This window comes from Eschrichtius robustus, chromosome 3 (assembly GCF_028021215.1).
Source record: "Eschrichtius robustus isolate mEscRob2 chromosome 3, mEscRob2.pri, whole genome shotgun sequence".
In the NCBI taxonomy this organism is placed as follows: domain Eukaryota; kingdom Metazoa; phylum Chordata; class Mammalia; order Artiodactyla; family Eschrichtiidae; genus Eschrichtius; species Eschrichtius robustus.
Genome location: NC_090826.1, coordinates 30,804,194 through 30,828,075, shown reverse-complemented (window position 1 = coordinate 30,828,075; position 23,882 = coordinate 30,804,194). Strand labels below are relative to the sequence as shown.

Below are 23,882 nucleotides of genomic sequence, written 5' to 3'. Positions count from 1 at the left end.
CTGAAAGCTCATGCCTCCTGCCCATTCCTAGCATTAGACCTGGTTCGTCCTCAGTGAGCCCAAACTGTGCTGTCTCTGAGCTCCTTAACTTCGTAATCGACAGCTGTTTAGGTGATGCAGTGCTCAAACTCATTTGGAGAAACGTGTTTTCCAATGGAATCTTTGGTGACATTATGTTCATATTACAGATACTTCAGTTAATTTCGATAGGCCAATTTATTATGTGTCACCTCTCCCTCAAGTTCTTTAAATTTAGCTTGGGTATCACCTCCTTCGAGAAGCTTTTCTTAGTCATCCCCAAGTTTAAGTTTTTTGTAGTTTTTTTTTTCTAAGTTTTTCTCTATATTCTAGTATCCATACAACTTCTCATACCATATTGTTCTTGTCTGCTTGAATTGCCTCTTGACTTTGAACTCCTTGAGAGCAGGGGCCATTTTTTCTCTATCCCTAGCACCTGGGAGAAAATAATCCCTGGAACAAGGTTTATCATGCATGTATGCATTCAGAAAACATTAGTTGTATTTAAATGTACCAAATGTTGCAACATCTCCGCTGTGTAACGTGTTTTTTGCAACTTCCTCCTCTGATCCAGTTTGAGGTGGTTTAGTTTTCCCTTTTTGTGAAATTTGGTGCTGTTTAGAAACGATTCTGAAAGACACAGTATAGAGACTTGCATTTACTGCCTTCCTCCAGATGGGATGAGGTTGCGCGTTTATTCAGCATACTCTTGGGGAGCATTTGCTTTGACAGTCATCTGTCCCCCCCGTTAAATGCAAATACCTTTCCCACTCTTTGTCCTCTCTCCTAACTTTCCCCTCTCTCTCCTCAGCCGTTCCGTGAAAGAGTAGTTATATTCATTGGCCCTAGCTCCTCCCTTTTCCCTGACTTTTCAGCTTGTTACATCCTGGCTTCTGCCCCTGCCCCTCCAATGAAGCTAGTCTTGCTGGGGCAGTTCTGACCTTGTGAGTTGGCTGAGTCCAAGAAATGCTTCCTCAGTCACCTCTGCTACATTTGACCTGGTTGACCATCCTCCTTGAAACTCTGTTGCTTTGTCACTTAAAGTCCTTGCCACTACTTTCCTCAACACTAAGTCCTGTTGGTTTTGTTTTGTTTGTTCGTTTAGTCATCCATTCCTTCACTCAACAAATCTGAGTTACTTCTCCACGAGGCTAGTTCCTGAGGCTGTTGGCAGTGAGCAAGACGGATGTGGTTCTTGCTCTCATGGAGCCTACAGTCCAGCTGGAGAGTAGCCGTTTATTCATTTAACTCCACAAACATCTACTTAGTGCCTCCTGCTTTCCAGCTACTGCTGTGCCTAGATTCCAAACAGATAATCATGTAAATTGTCTACGTGCTTTAAAGAAATACAGGATGCCATGAGAACCTGTAATAAGGGTACCTCTTCTGGTTTGGGGAGAGGGTAGGGATCGGTCAGGGAAGAGGTCCTTGAGGAAGGAACACTTAATGGAAGCTTGAATTGGCCAAGTAAGAAAACCTAGATGGGAGCAGGGGTTGGTAGGGCTGGGAGACAGGGAGGGATAGTTAGTTGCACTTGTTACTTACAAAGTTATCAACTGCTGTAGCGTCTTAAGAATGAAATTCTGCTCTTGTCATTCACCGTTGTCGTAAGCTGTACGACGGAGACATGCAGACTCCTTTATTATAGCATTCATGGGGTCCTGGTTCTCCTTCCTGGTCAGTGATCATTTTGAAATCTCTATCTTGCAGCACCAAAGAGGTTTGTTTTTAGTCTTGATGAAAAATCAGGACATGTGCGTGAGAGGGTAATTAACCATGTACGCTGAGTGGCATAGTTAAATATTATTAGAATTCAGAGAAGGGCACTGTCACATAGATATGGAGTGATAGTGGCGGGCATCGGAGGTAGTGAGGCTTGAATGGAAGAGAGAGACTCAGAAAAGCAGAGAAGAAAGGAACCAGGCATTTCCAGTAGAGAGAAAAGAGAGAGAACAAAGGCAGGCGAGTGGGAATTCAGTGTTGCAGTTAGGGAAGGGGTTACTGTCCCCTGTAGGCCTCGACAGAGCCTGCTTTTGGCCTGGTGACAGAAGAGGAGCTGGAAGGACTTTGAATACGAGGCTAGGGAATTGGCACTTAATCATTTGAGCAGAGAGGTGGTACATGTGGGACACTGTTTTAGAATAAATCTGGCAGTGATTGGCTTCAAAGCTAGGCACTGAGACATGAGAATGCCTGGTCAGTAGTTCAGTTCAGCAGATGTTTATGGAGCACGTCGTGTGTGGCATGGGGAAGGGAAAGGGGTGAATGAGTGAGAGAGCGCTTGCCTGGGGAACCTAAAGACATGTGCAAGATCCTATGGGTGGTTGGGCTTTTGAGAGAAGGACAAGGAGCCAGAGGGGAGATGGGCTTTTTTTTTTTTTATAACATCTTTATTGAAGTATAATTGCTTTACAATGGTGTGTTAGTTTCTGCTTTATATAACAAAGTGAATCAGCTATACACATACATATATCCCCATATCTCCTCCCTTTTGCATCTCCCTCCTACCCTCCCTATCCCACCCCTCTAGGTGGTGACAGAGCACTGAGCTGATGTCCCTGTGCTATGCGGCTGCTTCCCACTAGCTATCTGTTTTACATTTGGTAGTGTATATAAGTCCATGCCACTCTCTCACTTCGTCCCAGCTTACCCTTCCCCCTCCCCATGTCCTCAAGTCCATTCTCTACATCCGCATCTTTATTCCTGTCCTGCCCCTGGGTTCTTCATAACCTTTTTTTTTTTTTTTTTTAAGATTCCATATATATGTGTTTGCATACGGTATTTGTTTTTCTCTTTCTGACTTACTTCACTTTGTATGACAGACTCTAGGTCCATCCACCTCTCTACAAATAGCTCAATTTCGTTTCTTTTTATGGCTGAGTAATATTCCATTGTATATATGTGCCACATCTTCTTTATCCATGCATCTGTCGATGGACACTTAGGTTGCTTCCATGTCCTGGCGATTGTAAATAGAGCTGCAGTGGTCATTGTGGTACATGACTCTTTTTGAATTATGGTTTTCTCAGGGTATATGCCAGTAGTGGGATTGCTGGGTCCTATGGTAGTTCTATTTTTAGTTTTTTAAGGAACCTCCGTACTGTTCTCCATAGTGGCTGTATCAATTTACATTCCCACCAACAGTGCAAGAGGGTTCCCTTTTCTCCACACCCGGGAGATGGGCTTTTGAGAGAAGGACAAGGAGCCAGAGGGGAGATGGGCCCCTCCCTTCCCCACACCAACAGGTTTTCAGGGTTTGGCAAACTGTGGTCCACAGGCCAAATCCATACAGATGCCAGTTTTTGTAGAATGGTTTTCACATTCTTAAGTTATTTTTAAAATCAAAAGAACATTATTTCATGATATATGAAAATGATATGAAATTCAGATTTCATTGTCCATAAATAAAGTTTTTTTGGAGCACAGCCTTGCTTGTCCATTTATATATTGTCTATGGTTACTGTCACATACAGCAGCGGAGTTGAGTGGCTGTGAGAGAGACCGCATGGCCCACAGGGCCCTTGAGTCATACCCATCCTCACCTCGGATCCTCCTTCTCTGAAACTGAATGTCCTTCCCCCTACCTGAGGCTTTTCCCTCCGCCCAGGCGTTTAAATATCCTTGTGGTCTTCATGTTCCTCCCAGATCCTCAGCTTCTTTCTTCCAGGACACTTCTCCTTCCAGATATGCTCAAGACCTATCTTACTTCAAACAGACAAACAGCACTTCATCAACTCAAAAGTCCACTTGTGCTGCTGCTCTCCACCTCCAGTCTCTATCCCCGCCTTTCGTTATTCACCTTCATCCAGACTTCTGACCTCATCAGTCCCCGCCTTTCGTTATTCACCTTCATCCAGACTTCTGACCTCATCTATCCCCGCCTTTCATTATTCACCTTCATCCAGACTTCTACCTCATCAGTCCATTAAAACTAGTCTTGCTGAGTCATTGGTGAATTCCTAGCTGCTGGATCCAGTAGTTTCCCCAGTCCTATCTTCCTTGTTTTCTCTGATATTTAACATTTTGATCATTCTCTTTTCCTTGAGACTCTTTATCTTTTGGCTTCTGTGACATCCGTCTCCTTTGCTTCTCTTCCTAATTCCCCAGCCCTGTCTCACACTCATCCATCAATGGCTTCTCTTCTTTGACCAGTTCCTTAAACACCGGTGACATTCAGGAGCCCGTCTTTTGTCCTTGTAGCCAAGATTTTACTGAGCATCTACTATATGCCAGTCCCTGTATTGAAATACTTTATGCAGATTATTCCTAATGATTACAACAACCCCAAAAAGATCGATTTTGTTTCCTTGTTATATACAGGAAATTGAGACTCAGCTTAAGTAATTTTCCCAAGGTTACACAGTAAGTGGCAGAGCTGTGGCTTGAACCAGCCTGCTTTAGTGTAAAGTCAAGTCAGCTATTATCTGTGTACCAGAGACTCCTGCTGTAGATTTTCTTTTTAGCTTCCAGCCTATATGTCTGTCTACTAGACATTTCTACCTGGCAGCACCTCAAACCCAACTTATCGTCTCTCCCCAACCCCCATCCAGTCCAAAATTGGTATGTGACCATCTCTTTGGTCATCCAGGCCCCAGTCACGGGAGTTGATCTTGACTTTGCCTCTCCCTGACTGCTGCCATGCCTCAGCACCCAGTTGTCACTACAGCCACTCATTTCTCCCCTTTTAATTTCTCTGCAATTCATCTCTCATGATGTCCACTACCACTTCCCGAGTTCAGATTCTTCTCATCTCTATCTTGGACTATTGTCTCCCTTCTCTTAATCTCTACCCCTTCTTCTATTCTCTTAGCCTTCCAGTCTGTCTTCCACAGCTTCCAGAATGATCTTTTCTAAACCCCACATCTGATTGTGTTGCTGTCTTGGTTAAAACCTACTGATGGCTCCCATTGTCCTATTCCTCTACTCTATAGCTTAACTAAGGAGGCTTCACCTTATTTTTCTAGATTCTTTTTCCAGTCTCTTGCCTACTCAGGTGTGTTTGTGGTCCCCTGTACCAGCGTACTCATATATCTCTCCAATGTAGTTCTCAAGGTGTTACTTCTTTCTGGAATGCCCATCTCTTCCGGTTTGTCTGAGGAACATTTTTTCAGTTTAATCCCTACAAAATGGACAAATAGGCAAACCAAAAAACACCCTCAGTTCAGAGAGAGTGCCTCAGCTTCTGAGCCTTCACTGTGTCCAGTCTTTCTTAGAGGGGTTAGGTTTCCCTTTTTTATGCTTCCCAAGCACCACGGGTGTGTATCTGTTGTCCGACTCAGCACAGTGTATAATAGTTTGTGCGCATCTGCCTCATTAAAATGGTGCTCTTTAAAGACAGAGCTTTATGTCTTGTTCGCCTTTTTATCTGTGGTATCTAACTTGTTGCCTGGGACATAGTAGTTCATTAACTGTTGAATGAATACCAGTAGTGTGGTGAGAGCTATGGACTGAAGCTTTGGAGAAAGATGAGGATTAAGGGATGAAGATTTTTGCTAAAGCTGAGGAATAGGCAGAACTAGCACCCTGATATGTATAGCATCAGATCAATGACAAAGTCTTTCCACAGATGCTTTATCTCATTTTGTTCTGCTCAGAAGCGCCGTCAGACAGGGCAGGCATTCAGTTTTGCCTTTTAGAAATGAAGAATCTTTAGTTCAGAGACGTGAAAAGACCTACCCAAAGTCCTGAACCTAAGTGCCAGAATTCAGTCTTCTCCAGCCAAGGCTATGATGCTTCCCCTGAACCAATGGAGAGATGGGGAAGGTTTGGGAGATGAGAGAGAAGTTTCGGGCTAAACCTACATTTAGAGGTTAAAGAAAAGGAGTGAGTGGCTCAGGGAAGATGATAAAGAGCCCCAGAGAATTACTGTGTGGTGAAAGACAAGTTTTCAGAAGGAGAAGGCATTGTTGATGAGATTTTTTTTTCAAATACTAAAGGAAAATTGGGAAGGAGGAAAGAGTTTTAACCACCAGGAACCTCAAGAGAATGGTTTCGTCCGGTGAAGCCCACCTGGCCGAGTGGTTCCACAGGCATTGAGGGAGGTGGAGGCACCTGTGGATAGCACCCTTTCCAGAAGGGTGATGGTGGGAAGGAGACCAATGGGCTGGCAGTTTGAGAAACGTCGTACTACCACATATTCCCAGAAATTCATGGTACATTTTTTTCATTCTGTAGACCTGAAAATAATGCATGGAAATTATGCTAGTACGTAACTGTGCTAGTATACCTATGACTGAGTATATAAATTTCAGAACGTTTTAAACTCAATTTAACATTGGTCAACTCCAATCAAGATATAGTGCCAGACGGGTTCGAGCCCTGGTCTGGGAAGATCCCACATGCCGCGGAGCAACTGGGCCCATGAGCCACAACTACTGAGCCTGCACGTCTGGAGCCTGTGCTCCGCAACAAGAGAGGCTGCGATAGTGAGAGGCCCATGCACCGCGATGAAGAGTGGCCCCCGCTTGCCGCAACTAGAGAAAGCCCTTGCACAGAAATGCAAATAAATTTTAATTTTAATTATATTAATTTTAATTATATATTTAATTATAATTTTATTTATAAATAAATAAATAATTAAAAAAAAAAAAGATATAGTGCCAGAGGGCAGGATGTTCAATCAAGCCTTAAAGTCAAATTGTATTTGAATATGGGTAAGTGTAGTAGTATGTGCCCACCTATGGGGGTAGACGTTTACTAGTCCGAAAACACTGTTCTTATATTCATTTAGAGTGTTTACCTACCTACAAGCTTGTCTCTTGGGCATTACTCTCATCATTTGTCGTCTAGGTGTAATTTGGTCAACAGGAAGATTTTCCCCACTTTTGTTAGAGGGTGTTTTCTGTGTTGATGATAAAAACCTGTGTGTCTCATCTGCATCTCCTGAGAGCCAAGCCCTGGGGGGAGTTAGGCCCTGAGCAGCTCTTTTGTCCCACTGACAAGGTGTCTTCTGTCTGCCAGGTAAAGCGGTACCAGTGCACCTTTGAGGGCTGTCCCCGCACCTACAGCACAGCAGGCAACCTGCGCACCCACCAGAAGACCCACCGGGGAGAGTACACCTTTGTTTGTAATCAGGAGGGCTGCGGCAAGGCCTTCCTCACCTCCTACAGCCTCAGGATCCACGTGCGGGTGCACACGAAGGAGAAGCCCTTTGAGTGTGATGTGCAGGGCTGTGAGAAGGCGTTCAACACGCTGTACAGGTCAGCCCATTCCTCCCTGCACCACCAGCCTCTGACCGCAGCTCTGCCCTGACTGCAGAGCTCTCCCTGCACAGTACAGACGTTCACTTTCAGAGCTTTAAAGAGGACAGTAATGCTCAACTGTTGACAGTTCATTAGAGGAACTTGTAACTTAAAGATTGACACATACTAGGTTGGTTAAAAATCAGAGTCCATTTGTGTCCGGATTCATATCTCCTGGAATGACATCCTGGCCTCAGGATTTTAGTATTTAGCATAGAATAATACCTCCTGTTGGCTCAGGAGCTTGGAGCCAAGGTTTCTTTCACTTCCTTCCCTGCCTCACCTTAAAGATTAACTTTTTTCTACCCCCAAGAAATGGGGAGTGGTCCACTCAGCCATTTCCCTTTTCCCCCGTTTGTGTCAAGAGACTTATATTAGTGTTCAACATTGCGTATAAAATAGCACACATAATAAATACTAGCTAACACTTAAAAAGTGCTCATTGTGTGCTAGGAAGTGTCCTGAGTGCTGATCCTCACAGCCACTGCTCAGGAAATGGAAGCACGGGGAGGTTTTGTAACTGGCTCAAGGTCCCCCTTCTGGTAGAGGAGAACAGAATTTGAGTCCCAGGCAGCCTGGCTCCAGGGTCACACTCACACCTCTACGCCATATACTTCTCTGAATTTCTCTTTGAGCACAAAATGTTGGCTACTAATGTATTATGGCTATAGAATTCTTATGCACTTGACCCTGACGCACATTAAGCTGACGTGGGAAGGCTCTGTAGTACATTATGACAAAGGGGATTTCTCTGGGGTATCTTGCAGGCTGAAAGCACATCAGCGGCTTCACACAGGGAAGACGTTTAACTGTGAATCTGAAGGCTGCAGCAAGTACTTCACCACGCTCAGTGATCTGAGGAAGCACATTCGAACCCATACAGGAGAAAAGCCATTTCGGTGGGTCTTGCTGTTTTCTATTTGTCACTGACCAGGTTTCAGCTGAGTGTTCTGATGTACTCTAAAATTTTTCAAAGTGGAAAGGAAATTCCCTTCGCTGGTTCTTTGGGCAGTGTTTGCTTTCCCCAGGATATTTGTAACCAACTACTGCAGATTGGAGGAGTGGCGATGGATTCCAAGAGCATCCCTACCTACTCTGCGGATGGTGGCCTCTCTGCCTCATTCTTTCCCTTTCTTTCTTTCTTTTTTTTTTTAATAAATTTATTTTATTTATTTATTTATTTTTTTTTTTGGCTGCATTGGGTCTTTGTTACTGCACACGGGCTTTCTCTAGTTGTGCTGCACGGGCTTCTCATTGTGGTGGCTTCTCTTGTTGCAGAGCATGTGGGCTTCAATAATTGTGGCACACGGGCTCAGTAGTTGTGGCTCGCCGGCCCTAGAGCACAGGCTCAGTAGTTTTGACTCACAGGCTTAGTTGCTCTGCGGCATGTGGGATCTTCCCGGACCAGGGCTCGAATCCATGTCCCCTGCATTGGCAGGTGGATTCTTAACCACTGTGCCACCAGGGAAGCCTCCCCACCCCTTTATTTTCAAGAAACGTTTGTTGAAACTCACTTACGTGGTGGGTACTTTTATCAGTGCTAGAGAAATACTAAGATACCGGCTCTCCTTTTGAGAACCTTAGTCTGGTGGAAAAGAACCACAAGTAACCAGACAGTATCTGAGACTGAGATGCTGGAAGAGCTTTGAGCACAGAGGCAGGGATACGTACCTAAGAAGAGGTGAGGAGGGAAGGAGGAAATGAGGGGAAATGAGGGGTAGGGATGCTTAGGCTACTGGTGCAGATATTTTTTTCTTTTATCACTTGTTCGGTTGTTGCTTTGTAATATGTCATGTGTACATACAGACATATCGGAGCATCCATTTTTATCTGTAGATTTCAATTTATATATATATATACATATATGGACACACACATATATATTTAATTGACGCATGTATAAATATAAGGTTGAAGGAAGGAGTTGTATCATCTACTTTCTCCTCTGCTCATAGCATTTAGCGTGGTTCTGGGCATTCAGCAGGGATTGAAGAACAACTTTGGGATGATTATATGACATTTTTAACAAGGTAATCAGTTTGTAAGGATTCCCCCTAAATGCAATATAGATGTATTACTGAAAATTGCCCATAAACAATGTCTTTGAATTTGACAGGAGGGATTGCTCTTATGTTCATGGCATTAAATATGCTACCTTTCTGTTCTCAAATCACTCATCTCATTAGGATACCTAGAAATTGAAAAGTCTTCAGGGACAGTCAACTCTTAAACACCAATTAGATGGAAATGTGTTTCAAAAATTACAGATGCATTCCTGAGTCATGGCCCCTCTAAAAGCAAGAGTATTTAGATTCTAGTTGGTTACTCTCCAGCTGCTGTGAATCTTGGGTTACTTTTTTCCCCATAGGGCTGTCAAGGGGACTCTAATTTCTATTCAATCACACGCATTTTTGTCATGATTAAAACTGCTAATTTTTCTTGAATGTTAGATGGGGCTTTAGACACAATGATTTTATGTACTTAAAAAGTAAAATGCTTTAGAGAAGCTTTCTATTTAAGAAATAAAATATGTTGGCTTATAAGAAAATGCATTCATTTTCATGTAAATAGTTACTGACTGCCTGCTATGTGCAAGACTACAGCAGATGTAAAGAACTACATGGACCCTGCCCTCAAAGGAATTATAATCTAGGAGAACAGATAACAAATGTATACACATAGAGATAAAATAAGATTGGGAATGACAGGTGCCATAAAAGCAGCATGTAGATAAATGCCCTCGGAGTTCTAAGGAGGAAAATATTACCTCTAGCTTTGGTTATCAAGAAAGTAAAAGAGAAAAGCTCTCTGAAGATTATAGATAATTACATTACAGCCAGTATGTTCTGACTGATTTTGTTCTAGTGTTGTATTTCAGGCCCCATGCCTATGTGAGAGCCTCTGTACCCACCACTGCTATTCCTTATATTCCATTTGCAGTAGATTTTCCATATGTGTTCTCATTGTCAATAGAATTCTGTTGTGTAATTCATCAGAAGGCTTGTATTGTTAGGGCTCTCAACATGTGCCTTACTTGCAGGACAAGAAATACTTATCCTGGGCCAACCTCTCCCTCTGATCCCAGATTTGACCTTACTTTTCCAGGGACCTGTCATCATTCCCATCTGTAAAACCAGTTTCACTGAGCTGATCATAGTGTTCTGAGCAGTTGCTTTAATTTAAGTTTGTATTTACAAGAGATATTGAAGATAAAGGTCTATTAGCTAATGACTGCTATCCTCTCTGCTTAAACAACTTACTTAGGTGTGATCATGATGGCTGTGGAAAAGCATTTGCAGCAAGCCACCACCTTAAAACTCATGTCCGTACACATACTGGTGAGTTTAGGCTAATTTTTATCTTTTAACCTTCATTGAGTCAGTAAATATCTGTACTTCCACTGAGACCTGTAGAGCTTTGTGGAGAGAGCAGGCCTAATCATTTGGCCTTCACCTATAATGTTTGAGTTTCTTTCAGAGGTAAAAAGGATCTAAAGATTGGACTTAGGAGTCCAACCTTAAGAAATAAAACCAATGCAGAGATTCTCAGAAAAGAATCTGGGGGAAAAAAACTAATCTTCTCTTTTAACTTCCCAGGAGCAGGCCATTCTCCGTGCTTTGCTCTACATTAAATTTTAGGACTGGAATGATTAACTTGTAATTTATCCAACTTATTACTTGAACCCTTATTAGAATATTTACTTCCCTCTGTTAGGGGAAAGTAGATGTCTTAATCCAGTGAAATGAGTTTATGGTAAAATTAATACCTCTTGTCATTCTTGCAGGTGAAAGACCCTTTTTCTGCCCCAGTAATGGCTGTGAGAAAACATTCAGCACTCAATACAGTCTCAAAAGTCACATGAAAGGTCACGATAACAAAGGAAATTCATACAGTGCACTTCTAAATCACAATGGATCAGAGGTGTGCAGTGTTTTGTCTCTTGTTTTGATCTGGGCACCATAGAACAGCAACAGTTGTGTGTATATCAAAATAAAAGGTTAAAATGCCTTCTCTCTAAATCTGTTAGTGAGAGAGAAGAAATCAGTGTCAAGATCTATGTCTTTGTGATGAGGTGGTGGAAGCCAGAAATTCCACCAGGCTCCCTGTGCTTCAGCCCCTGATTCGGCTCCACCTCCCCTCCGTCAGGTATGGTGGAAGAGATGTCTTGGAACCAGAGGTCTCAGAATGGCTTCCAAAGTGTCAGCCAGGTGCTCTCAAAGGGTGTTATTTTCCCATTCTATAAAATGGTACGTCTGCACTTGAGTTTGGGACATGAGTTAATGATTTGCTTCACACATTCATTAATCCATCACTGGAGAACCAGGCGGAGTCTGGGGGGGTCCCCTGCCCGTTTGAATTGTCTGCAGACCAAAAGGTTTGAGAGCCACCGCCTTAAGGCACTGAACCACAGAGCAAGACTCTGCAGAGTTTTAGGTGGTTTTGTCTGTTCTTCACCAAGCCCTTCCACCACATTTCCCTCTCCCCTACAGCTTCTTTCCGGAGAGGTCCTGGGATAAATTTACTGTTATTACTTCTGATATGGTATTGGGTAACTTACCTTATGCCTTTTGAACCCAGAAACTAAGAACTGTTATTATTTTGCTGTTTCATAGATAAAGAAACTGAAGCACACTGACCCCCTTTTGAATAATGCAGTTCTTAAAGTATGTAATACAGTTTTGATCTGGGGAGAGGCAGCATAATTTAATTCTGTGGTTTCTAATTTTTAAAGAACAAAGGATCCCTTTAAAAGGACTGTGTTTTGAATGTGTTTTATTAGTAATAACTCCCCCTGTGTTTTATTAGTAACAATAACTAATATTTACTGCATTTTTACTATATGCCAAGTGCTGTGCTGTTTTTCTGTGAATTATCTCACAAGAGGTCAGTATTGTTATTATTCCCATATCACTGATAAAGAAACCTGAGGCAAGGAGAAATTAAATAACTTGCCTAAATATCCAAAGCTTGTAATTAGTCCCCTTTAGGCAGGCAGGCTGATTCCAGAGCCTGGTTCTTGACCCCTGTGTCGTAAGAGGCAAAACAGCAAAGAGTGTGAATTCACATCCAGGCTCCACAACTAGTCACATGACCTTAGGCAAATGACTTCTTTGCGCCTCAGTCTCTTCCTCTGTAAAACCAGATGAAAATACTAAGATTTGAGAGTCCTTGTGTACAAAGCTGCATTTGTGAAGTCATGATCAATTTTCTTGTTTTTGTAACAATCTGAGGACAGTTTCTTGCCAGCAGTCTCTATGCGTTGGAGGGCCCTAGTGCACAGTGCCCAGACCTCGCCTACTCTGGATGGCTGTTCGCTCCCCAGGGGAGGGGATCTCCTCTAGTCTCAGGCTTTCAATGCCATCGAGATTGCCTTTGAGTCCTAAATTTATACCTCCAGCCCGGATTAACCTTCCGCTTGATGTCTCCCCCCAGCTGTCACCTAGGTTTCCCAGTCTTGACATGGCCCAACCTGTTCCTCCTGCAGTCTACCCCATCTTAGTAAATGGTGCAATCTATCCCATCTTAGTAAATGGCACCTCTGTTTTTCTAGTGGAGCAGGCCAAAAATCTTAGAGTCATTCTTGACTCCTTTTCTTCCCTCCTACCCCCCACCCACCAGCAAAGTCTATCAGCCCTACCTTGAGAATATATCTAGAATCTGATCTGATTACTTCATTCAAGCCACTGTCATTTTTTTGGCCTGGATTACTGCAGTCACCTGCTAAGTGGTTTTCTTAGCACCTTTCCCCCTCTTCTCCCCACTGCTGCTCTGTCCATGTCTGTCCTCTGCTCATAACCCTTCAGTAGCTTCTTGTATCACTTAAAGTAAAAGAATCTTTACAGTGGTCCAGAAGGCCCTAGACACTCTGTCCTGGTCACTTCTCTTACCTCATTTACATCACTTCCTTTCACTTTAGCCGTACCATCCACCTTGTGTTTCCTTGAACAAGGGAAGCCCACTCTTGCCTCCGGGCCTTTGTACTTGCTATACTCTGTGAAACACTTCTCCCATGTATGTGCATGGCCCATGCCCTCTTTCCTTCAGTATCTGTTCAAAGTCCACCTTATCTAAGAGGCCTTCCCTAATCTAATAAAAGGGCAGCTCTTACCCTGGCCTTCCCTACTCCGCTTACCCTCCGTAGCATGTATCCTCATCTTGTATACTGTATATTTATTTGGTTTTTTGTCCGCACCCCCTCCCCACACTAGAATGTAAGCTCTCTGGTGGCGGGGACTTTGTTTTCTTTATTATTGTATCCCTGGGCCTGGAACAGTGCCTAATACATAGTAGATGCTCAGTGAGTATTTGTTGAATGCATGTGTGAATGGGAACAACTGATCCATGAGGTAAAGCAGGGTTACCACATGAAGTATGTGAATTCCAGCTGGCATTCTAGGAATCCAGAATTCAGAGTTAGCCCAGGCAGCCATATATGAATAATAACCCCTCAGTACCACTCTGAGTAAGGGTCCCTGAGATGCCCATGCTGGGGACACAGTGATGTAATGGAAGGAAGATGGACTTTCAGTCAGAAGCACTGGGTTTGTGTTATGCTAATTAGCTGTGTGATTTTGGACAGTTCACTGCTAGTCTTAGCATTAATTTTCTCATACTTAAAATGGGAGTGTGAAATAATACTTCAAAGGTTTATATGAATAGTAAATGAGGTCATGTGAAATTGCTTTATCAGTGGTAAGACCAATTGTACAGATATTATCCATTTCATATTATTATAGCTTTTGTTACTCTGGAGCCTGAGTCATGAGGTAATTCTTAAACTCTATTAACGATCTTTAAGAATGTAAGAGATTTCTTCTTAAGAATATCAGGATTTTAAAAATTGAAATAATTCACATAGCCCTTGCTTTGAATGGTTTTTTTACTCTCTAGACATTTGGAACCTTAGGGACACTGTAATCAAGTGTTTTATTACCTGATAGGCTACTATAAATCCTGATTTTGTTTCGTTACTTAATTAGAATTTTTTTTTCTTTCACAGGATACAAATCACTCACTTTGTCTGAGGAATTTAAGCCTTCTGTCCACAGATTCCGAATTTCAAGAAAATTCCAATACAGTAAGTGTACCTGTGATATGGGTGCCATTAAAATAAGTGCAAGAATTGAGCCCTCCCTTTGGTGGGAAAATTGAGGGAGGCCAGTCTTTGAAGTCTTTCAGATTGAGTTGTGTTCAGTTACTAACCATTTAGGGTGTTGTGCTCTTGTTTCCTGATAAGAGCTCTCATTGGAGAGGTTGTTCTCTCTGACATGTAGTGCCTTTTGACCTAGATCACTCACTTGATAACCTCCTGCCCCAGAAAATGTCTGTCTTTATTCATTTAGCAAATATTTCTTGAGTGGCTACTCCGTCGGGCAGAGTGCTGGTGCTGAGCTTGTGGTGGTGGTGAAGTAGGTGTGGTCTGTCCTTGAGGAGCTTAAAATTCATCCACTGTAAGGGGGAGCCAGGATTCCGTTTCTAGACTTTTCTCAAGCCCTGCCAGTCTGACCAAAGTCGGTTTTTTCCTTTCTTTGAGCTCACTACACGGGGGTTCTGAGGAGGACCTCCTCTACAGGCCCTCTGCTAGGGGAGAGCGCCAGTGTCTCTTGATCTGCTTGCTTTGGTTCCCTCTGCCGTTGCCGTGGCTCCATGATGTATCTTGCAAACTGCCGCACCAGTCCTGAGCTTATGCTCCTTCAAGAGGATCTGTGAGCTTTACTGGGTCACCACCGACACTGGTGGCTAAGTGTGCATTTTTTGTTGTTTTTCTCTGGTACGTAAATACAGCTTAGGTCAGATTTTCTGTGAGTATATGCATAATAAATAAGGAGGAATCAATGTGATAGGAAGGATTTGAACAGAGACTGAGCGACTCAGGAATGCTGTGAAAAAGTGTTTCTCAAAGTGTTAATGGTGGAGTCATCTGCAGCTCTTCTGCAACGTAGGTTCTTGGGCCTCTCCCAAACCAACTGAGTCAGTATCCTCCGGGAGGGGCACCTGACACTGCAATTTTATATTAGCACACCAAGGCCTGGGTTCTCCTGGTAATGGCAGAACTGCTCTTATCAGACCAGCCCTCCCCCAGAAAACAACTGTATATGCTGGACAAAATATAAAAACAACTACTTGAAGGCACCAGAGAGCAACCCAAACAGGCAGAGGTAACGCTTGGAAGAAGGGGCCTCTGGGAAGATAGCAAAGGCACTGGATGGGTCTTCAGGCTTTATGGTTTATCCATCTCAGGGCAAGTCCTGGTTGATACCAAACAAGATGGCCCAGGCTCAGTAAACACTCCGTCTTACTGGCTTGACTAACCAGAGGACAGAGTTCAGGGCTACCACAGCACCTGGAAAGTCGGGGGGATGGCCTGGAAAGGAGAGAGCCACAATGGTGGGGGGTCCTGAGTTCTGTGTATAAGCTTTGTCCAAATCTCTAGTTGACCCCTGAAATGTGGGTGTGTGGGGCAGACACTTAAGCAGCCCAGCTGAGGCTAAAGAGCTGGACAAAGATTATAGCTGCCATCCACTGCAGGGAAGACAGAGCTTGGAGTTGGAGCATAGCCAAGTCAGCGGAACGTTAAAGCAAACACCAAATACGCTTCCAAGACGTGTAACAGAATCCTGAGTCTCTACAACATATCATTTGCAATGTCCAGGGTTATCCAAAATTTGTAAACATAAGAAGACACGGGAAGGGACTTCCCTGGTGGCCCAGTGGCTAAGACTCCACCCTCCCAATGCAGGGGGCCCAGGTTTGATCCCTGGTCGGGGAACTAGATCCCACATGCCACAACGAAGATCCCACGTGCTACAACTAAGACCTGGTGCAGCCAAATAAATAAATAAATATTAAAAAAAAAAAAAAGAAGAAGAAGACATGGGAAAACATTACCCCTATTCAAGAGAAAAGGTAATCTATGGAGACTGACCCCAAGATGAGCTAGAAATTAGAATTAGTGGGCAGACATTTCTAAGTAGCTCTTAAATGCTCAAGCACATAAAGGAATATGCTTGTAATGATTTAATAAATAGGAAATCTCAGCAGAGAAATAGAAACTATAAAAAAAAATGTTCCAAATGGAAATTCTGGAACTGAAAATATATTGAAATTTTAAAATTCACCGGATGGGCTCAACAGCAGGTTGGAAATGACAGGAGAAAGAATCAGTTAAATTGAAGAGAGATCAGTAGAAATTAACCAATCTGAAGAACAAAGAAAAACATTAAAGAAGCACTTCATATGATTGTTTGGCATATTCACATTTCAGAGCTAATGCTCTAAATGAAACTAATGCACTGTGTGGCCAAGGTTGCCCTCTAAGCCACACAACCTAAAATTTCTGGGTATAATATCTCCTTAATCTCAAGAGATCGTATGAAATGGTTTAGGCATCCACTCCCTGGCTGGGGCTGTGACATATGACTGAGGAGCTTTCTGAAGCCCTGGGGTCACCAGGTGAGGAATCATATGAGGGGACATTGAGTACTTGTAAAAAAAAAAAAAAAAAAAAAAAAAAGGAAAGCTTTTTCTGCCATAATTTACAGCAGCAAGAGAGAGAGAGAGAGGCCTGCTCTTCTCCCTTGGAATCAAATTATATGTTGTCTCCTTGTCACCCAGCATTTATCCCAGAACTGGAAATAGGCTCATTTTTAGTCTTTCAATTAAGACCACAGTTCCTTGAAGTAATAGGATTAATTTTGCTCTGCTTGCTTTAAAAAAAAAAAAATGATGATGAATTGTTAAAATCAAATGATATATTTTTATGAGATCATCATTTTCCAGGTTCCTGGGCAGCCACGTGCTTGTGTGTCCGAGGAGTGAACTTGGGCTGAAGTGCTGGGGAGTGGCCCGCTGGGCCTTTTGGCTTCTGAGCTTCAGGATCCATCCTGTTCCCAGACGGCTCAGTGTTCTTGTGTCTCTTTGCTCCAGGCCCCAGAGGCTTAGCCTGTTCCTGTCTCCTCTACTTTGGGGGGCAGTTCCCACTCACTCTGCCCCCAGGGTTGTTGCCCTAAAGCCTGGTAGTGGCTGAGTCACGGGCCCCGCAGCACCTTACTTTTTTCTTTCTTTTTTTCTTTTAGTTAAGAAAAACTTTTTAAAAAATTAATTAATTAATTAATTAATTATTTGGCTGCCGTTGGGTCTTCGTTGCTGCACGCGGGCTTTCTCTAGTTGCAGCGAGCCGGGGCTACTCTTCGTTGCGGTGCTCAGGCTTCTCATTGTGGTGGCTTCTCTTGTTGTGGAGCACGGGCTCTAGACGTGTGGGCTTCATCAGTTGCAGCACGTAGGCTCAGTAGTTGTGGCTCACGGGCTCCAGAGCGCAGGCTCAGTAGTTGTGGCGCACTGGTTTAGTCGCTCCGCGGCATGTGGGATCTTCCCGGACCAGGGCTCGAACCCATGTTCCCTTCGTTGGCAGGCGGATTCTTAACCACTGCGCCCCCAGGGAAGTCCTGGTAGGCGGATTCTTAACCACTGTGCCAACAGGGAAGCCCCAAGAAAAACTTTTTATTGAGGTATAATATACATGCAGAAAAGTACACCTGGATGAATCATCACAATTCATCACATCCAGGTAACCAGCACCCAAATCAATAAACAAAACATTCCCAGCACCCCAGAAGACCCCCTCAGTCCCCCTAACAGCCATTACCTCTCCCTAAGGATAACCACTGTCATGACTTCTCACAACCTAAGATGAGTTTTCCCTGTTTTTGTGTTTTGTATAATTGGAATCATGTGGTATATACTCGTTTGTGCTGGCTTCTTTCTTGCAACATTTTGTTTGAGAAATTAATCCACGTTGTTGCATTTAATAATAGATTATTCATTCTCATTGTTGAACAGTATTACACTAAATGAATATAATAGAGTTTGTTTGGTCGACTGCCCTTGGGCATTTGGATAGTTTCTAGTTGGGAGCCATTACCATAGTGCTGCTGTAAACATTCTTGCGCATGATCTTTTGAAGTCACACAGACTCATTCCTTTTTTTAACAGTGTTGTTCCTGATAATGATTCGTAAACAGGTAGAACAAAAAAAACAACCATGAAGGAGTTGCAAAGCTGTAATTATAGCTTAGTGGTAGTTGTTAGCTCACCATTTTTCAAAGTGGGTGGCACATCTTTATTGGGTTATAAAATAGTGGCTTCTAATCAACACTTTAAGGACATCAGTAGAATAGAAAATATCAGAAGACATTGCACAAAGTAAGGATAGGATCTGCTTCATAGACTTTTGTTTCAGTCGTACATACAGATATGTATGTAACATGAAACATATATATATATATATATATATACACAATATATTTCCTACTTTGTGTCATGATGAAAAGTTTGAAGGCACTGTTTTGGCCTGTGATTCTTAACTCCCTCTGGACTGGAAGCTGGAAGCCTTACATAGGTCTCTGCCTTCAGCTTCTACCATGCTGGCCATCAGCTTCACTGAGCTTCCCCTCTCATTCTGCCAGTTGTGGAGTCATGCTAGAATAGTTGGCCCCTCTTGGCTCACGTGGGCAGTTCATCTCGGAGGCCCTCTAGATTGCTGGACAGCTCCACTCGCCGTGCTTCCGCCCAGCCCCAAAGAGATCCTTCCCCCTCCCAGAAGCCAAGTTGATGCAAAATGCCCTTAAAGCTCAAGCTGGCACCAGGTCAGAGTCTAGCCTGAAGATAGGTTTTGTGCAGTCTATACCGTGCTTTTAAATTGTTTTCAGTTGCTTGTTTTCAATTATAAATCATTAGGTTTCACGTAAAAGTCCAGGTTTCGAACCGGCCCTGAGCTCTGGTGACCCCCTGTGTGTGTGTGGCCCGTGGCCGCCCTCAGCTGAGCCCGCAAGTGTGGCTGAGGCTTTGCCACAGCCCCTGCCCTCTGCTTCACTTCTTTCTGTTGCTCCCTGGGCTCTTGCACGTGGTTGCCTTTGCCACCCTCGCTGCACAAAATGCGAAGTGGAGGTGGGCTGCAGAGAAAAGAATTGCTGTTTTTCCCCTTCCCTTAGCTGAAGGGAAGCCTGGAGGTGGTGCCTATCAGCAGTCAGGCCCTCGGGTCACTAGGTGCTCTCTTTTGTTTTCTCATATCTTATTTTTTCATAAATGCCTCTGACCTTTTCTTAGTTGTAAGTTACAAAGAAACTTGCAATGGCAAACAGTAGTGAGTCTAAGGCCATCACTATTGTCTGTCATTTTAAGTTTCCTTATACTGTTTGATTCACTACCATGTGTACATATTAGAATAGCATAGACATTGTGTAATATCCTTGGAAGATATTCACAATATGTTATTATTGTGTTATTATTATGTTGTTACATGAGAAAAGCAAGTTCCAAGTAATAAATATTATACAACCCCATTTTTATGTAGAATTTGGTCTTTTAGAGCAGGGGTCAACAAAATTTTTGTAAAGCGCCGGATAGATATTTTCGGCTTTGTGGCCCATACATCCCGTCACAACTCCTCAAATCTGCCACTGCAGTGCAAAAGCAACCTAGACAATCCAGAAATGAACAGGAGTACCTGTTCCAACACAACTTTATTTACAGAAACAGGCATTCAGCCAGGAAGTCAGTTTGCCGACTCCTGCTTTAGAGTGTTTGAGGACCCAGATCTTCAGCATCTGAGGCTTAGGGAAATAAATGTCACCTTGGGAAAGGAGAAGTTAGAAACAGGAAGCATATCCAGAGATCATTCTAGTAATTTAGTTTTTTTTTTTTTTAATAGATTTATTTATTTTTATTTATTCATTTTCGGCTGTGTTGGGTCTTTGTTGCTGCGCGCAGGCTTTCTCTAGTTGTGGCGAGCGGGGGCTACTCTTCGTTGTGGTGCACGGGCTTCTCATTGCGGTGGCTTCTCTTCTTGTGGAGCACGGACTCTAGGCGCGCGAGCTTCAGCAGTTGTGGCACACAGGCTCAGTAGTTGTGGCGCACGGGTTCTAGAGCGCAGGCTCAGTAGTTGTGGCGCACGGGCTTAGTTGCTCCGCGGCATGTGGGATCTTCCTGGACCAGGGCTCGAATCCGTGTCCCCTCATTGGCAGTCGGATTCTTAACCACTGCGCCACCAGGGAAGCCCCAGAGATTATTCTAGTTCTGCTGCTCTGTGTTCTCTCGTGGTGAAGACCTGCTTTCGGATGGCGAGCCTTACACTTTTGTCTCTGTCTCTGACACAGGGCCAGAACACTTTCAGCACACTTTCACCAGCAATCATTTTTGAACCAATGTTCCAGAAGTCAGATGATCCAGCAATTCAGGAAGATCCTCAACAGACAGGTTTGTTATACAGACTCTCTTCCTGCCCAAATCTCTGCACTGGGAATGGGAATTCACACTTGTTGACACAGTGTAGATGTCAAGCACAGTGAAATATTTCAGTTCCTTTAATGAAGTGTACTTTCAGTGAGGGGTCAGAAAAGGATGGGCTTTTCAGTTCAATCCATTTTTTTTTCCCTACTTCCCTCACCAAGGGTTTACTTGAGGATCTACTTTCCCTGGACCCTCAAAAGAAGAGGGTCCCCTTTTCCAAAAACTCTTGTTGGCTTTAAAAAGTGACAGGAGTTGTGAGCTCTTTCTCCTGATGTGACACCTCCGTTCATGAGTGGGCAGGATCCACAAACCAAACTTCAGATGCGTAGATCAGATTGTGTTTGAATGAAAATCTGTCCGTGAAGCTTCACAGTAGTCAGAAAGTGTGTTCACTGATCATATGCCAAGAAAAGGATGTCTAATCTCTTTTCCAGAAAAGCTGTAGGACACATTTTTTTATGGTTAGACCCATACTAGGTCTTCACGTTTAGAGAGTAAGGTTGATCGTGAAGCCTGGTGCTTTGACTGGAGGGGTCATTAAATGAAAAGCAGAAAGCCAGCCTGCCAGCATTGGAGGAATCAACTGTAACAGACTTCAGCTGTCTTTGGTGTAGCCCATAATGACTGTGTTTTTGTGGCTCATGTATGGCTTGGAATATGTATATATATTTCTATTTCTTTTTCTTGCCAGCTGCCTTGATTGAAAATTTTAATGGTGATGCAGAGTCAGTCAGTGATGTTCTGCCATCCACAAGACATTCAGCATCTTTATCTATTCCACTTGTACTGCATCCTGGCATCTCCGAGCCACCCCAGTCTCTACTACCAGCCTCAGCACCGTCTGCTCCTCTGCCTGCTCCCTCCCTAGGAACTGGTTCCCAGCAAGCTGCATTTGGCAACCCCCCTGCTCTCTTACAACCTCCAGAAGTGCCTGTTCCCCACAGCACACAGTTTGCTGCTAATCATCAAGAGTTTCTTCCGCACCCCCAGGCACCGCAGCCCATCGTGCCGGGACTTTCTGTTGTCGCTGGGGCTTTGGCGTCAGCAGCGGCAGTGGCGTCAGCCATGGCAGCACCGCCTCAACCACAGAGTACTACTGAGCCCCTGCCGGCCATGGTCCAGACTCTGCCCCTGGATGCCAACTCCGTCCTAACTAGTAATCCCACTATAACCATCACCCCGACTCCCAGCACGGCTCTCCTGCAGCCCAGCCTCGTCATGGGAGAACAGAACTTACAGTGGATACTGAATGGTGCCACCAGCTCACCACACACCCAAGAACAAATTGTAAGTATTATGTGGAAATGGATCCAGTGGGGTGAAGTGTATTTCCATGGGTGACATGTTCAGAGGCTTTTACTTCAAAAAGGAAAATGGCTGTCATATCCACCCTGAAACATGTCATTCTAACACTTAGTCATTTCCCCATAATCAAGCAAGTATAAACCCAGGAATGCTGCAGTCAGTACCTGCAGTGGAGGGGTCGGGGCGGAGAAACAGCCTTCAAGTTTACCTGGGTATTTCAGCTGTGGTCTAATCCTGTCAGCTAGGACAGGAGAGCCTGAGAACATTTCAGGAAAGCGGGTTCTTGTCCAAGACAGAGTCCAGACTGGGATGAGGGACTGATGTGACCCCATCAGATGGAAACAGACAGCAGTAGCCAAGTCAGAGAAGTGATCTGTGCTCCCAGAGCAAACCGTAGAGCCATTTTCTACCAAAGTGTGTGGTCTTGATGACTAAGGAAATGACTTGGTCGTTCAATTGAATATATTTTGAGGGCCTGCTATTTATCAGATACCACACAGGATACTCTTGGGGATATGGAAAAGTGAGAAAACCACGATCTCTTTTTCATAAAAACCTATATTCTAGTTAAAAAGGCTAAAATGCCTAAAAGAAAGTTAACACTACCAGTAGGTAAAGTGTCAAATAAAAATAATGGTAATAAAAAATAACAATAGCTGTAATTTATTGAGCCCTTACTAATGTGTATAGGCTTACTGTGCTAACTAAGCACTTTTTAAAATCGAGGGTCTAACATGTGCCAGTCAGTACCTTAGGTACCTTATTTTTAGATCATATTTTTTTTAGGTTTTATTGAACATATAGAACAGAGAATTTCCATACACTTCCTGCTCCCTGCCCCCGCCAGCCTAGTTTTCCCTTTTATTAACATCTTGCATCAGTGTGGTACATTTGTTATAATTGGTGAATTAATATCGATGCATTACTATTAACTTAAGTTCATAGTTTACCTTAGGGTTCACTCTTGGTATAGTATGGTTCTGTGGGTTTTGACAAATGCATGATGGCATATATCTACCATTACAGTATCCAGAATAGTTTCACCACCCTAAAAATCTCCTCTGCTTCACTTCTTCATCCCATCTCCCTCTCCCCCTCTCCCTAAGCAACCACTGATCTTTTTATTGTCTCTATATGTCTGTATCTCTAGATGTCACTCACCATGCTAAGTACTTTTTAATGATTTAATCACAACAGGCCTAGGAGGTAGATATGATTTTACCAGTGGAGAGCTGAGGCCCAGAGAAGTTAATTGACTAGCCCAAGGTCACACAGCTTACAAGCGGCGAAGCACAGACAGACCAATCCCAGAGCCCATGCTCTTGACTGCTACATCGTGCTGCCAGATGAGGGGTTTAGAGACCAAAGGCTTGTTGGGTGGGCATACAGGTCAGGTGAGCCTTGAAGTATGAGTAGGATTTAGATGGAGAAAAGGATATACTAAGTGGGAGAAAGTCTGGGTGGATGTATGATGCAATCAAACAAACTGGAAAGGTAGGTTAGAGCTAAATAGTACTCAAATTCCATAAATGGGGTGGGTGCCAACCACCTCTGGAGGCAACCTGGTTCCAGTCTTAGGTGGCCAGAGCCACTGGAAGGGTCTTTTCAGCCTTATGACCCAATCAATCTGCCTCCATGTAGTTGGGTTTTCTGGTTGGTACTGTTGTTTTCATTATTCAAAATTATTTTCAGGGACTTCCCCGGCGGTCCAGTGGTGAAGACTCCGTGCTTCCGCTGCAGGGAGCACGGGTTCAGTCCCTGGTCGGGGAACTAAGATCCCGCATGTTGTGCGGAGAGGCCAAAAAAAAAAAAAAAAGAAAATTATTTTCATTATTTTTATTGTTCATATATTTGCTGATGGCTATGTACAGAAAGTGATCGTACTTTCTCATTTATGATAGTGGCGTTTTTTTCTTTTTTCTTCCAGTTTTATTGAGATATAATTGACATACAGCAGTGTATAAGTTTAAGGTGTACAGCACAATGACACAAGTTTAGTGAGCATCCATCATCTCACAGAGATACAGAATT

At 43.5% G+C, this 23,882-nt stretch overlaps 1 protein-coding gene across 3 annotated transcripts in view; it reads left to right on the top strand.

Moving 5' to 3' along the window:
* MTF1 (metal regulatory transcription factor 1) overlaps window positions 1-23,882 on the top strand; it is a 43,446-nt gene that overhangs the window by 10,787 nt on the left and 8,777 nt on the right. For all 3 annotated transcript variants that reach the window (XM_068539550.1, XM_068539548.1, XM_068539549.1), the window contains exons 3-9: window positions 6,979-7,217; window positions 8,027-8,158; window positions 10,524-10,597; window positions 11,044-11,180; window positions 14,260-14,337; window positions 20,414-20,513; window positions 21,238-21,833. In XM_068539550.1, the coding sequence (XP_068395651.1) occupies window positions 6,979-7,217; window positions 8,027-8,158; window positions 10,524-10,597; window positions 11,044-11,180; window positions 14,260-14,337; window positions 20,414-20,513; window positions 21,238-21,833 (1,356 nt within the window). The remainder of the gene's footprint in view (window positions 1-6,978; window positions 7,218-8,026; window positions 8,159-10,523; window positions 10,598-11,043; window positions 11,181-14,259; window positions 14,338-20,413; window positions 20,514-21,237; window positions 21,834-23,882) is intronic.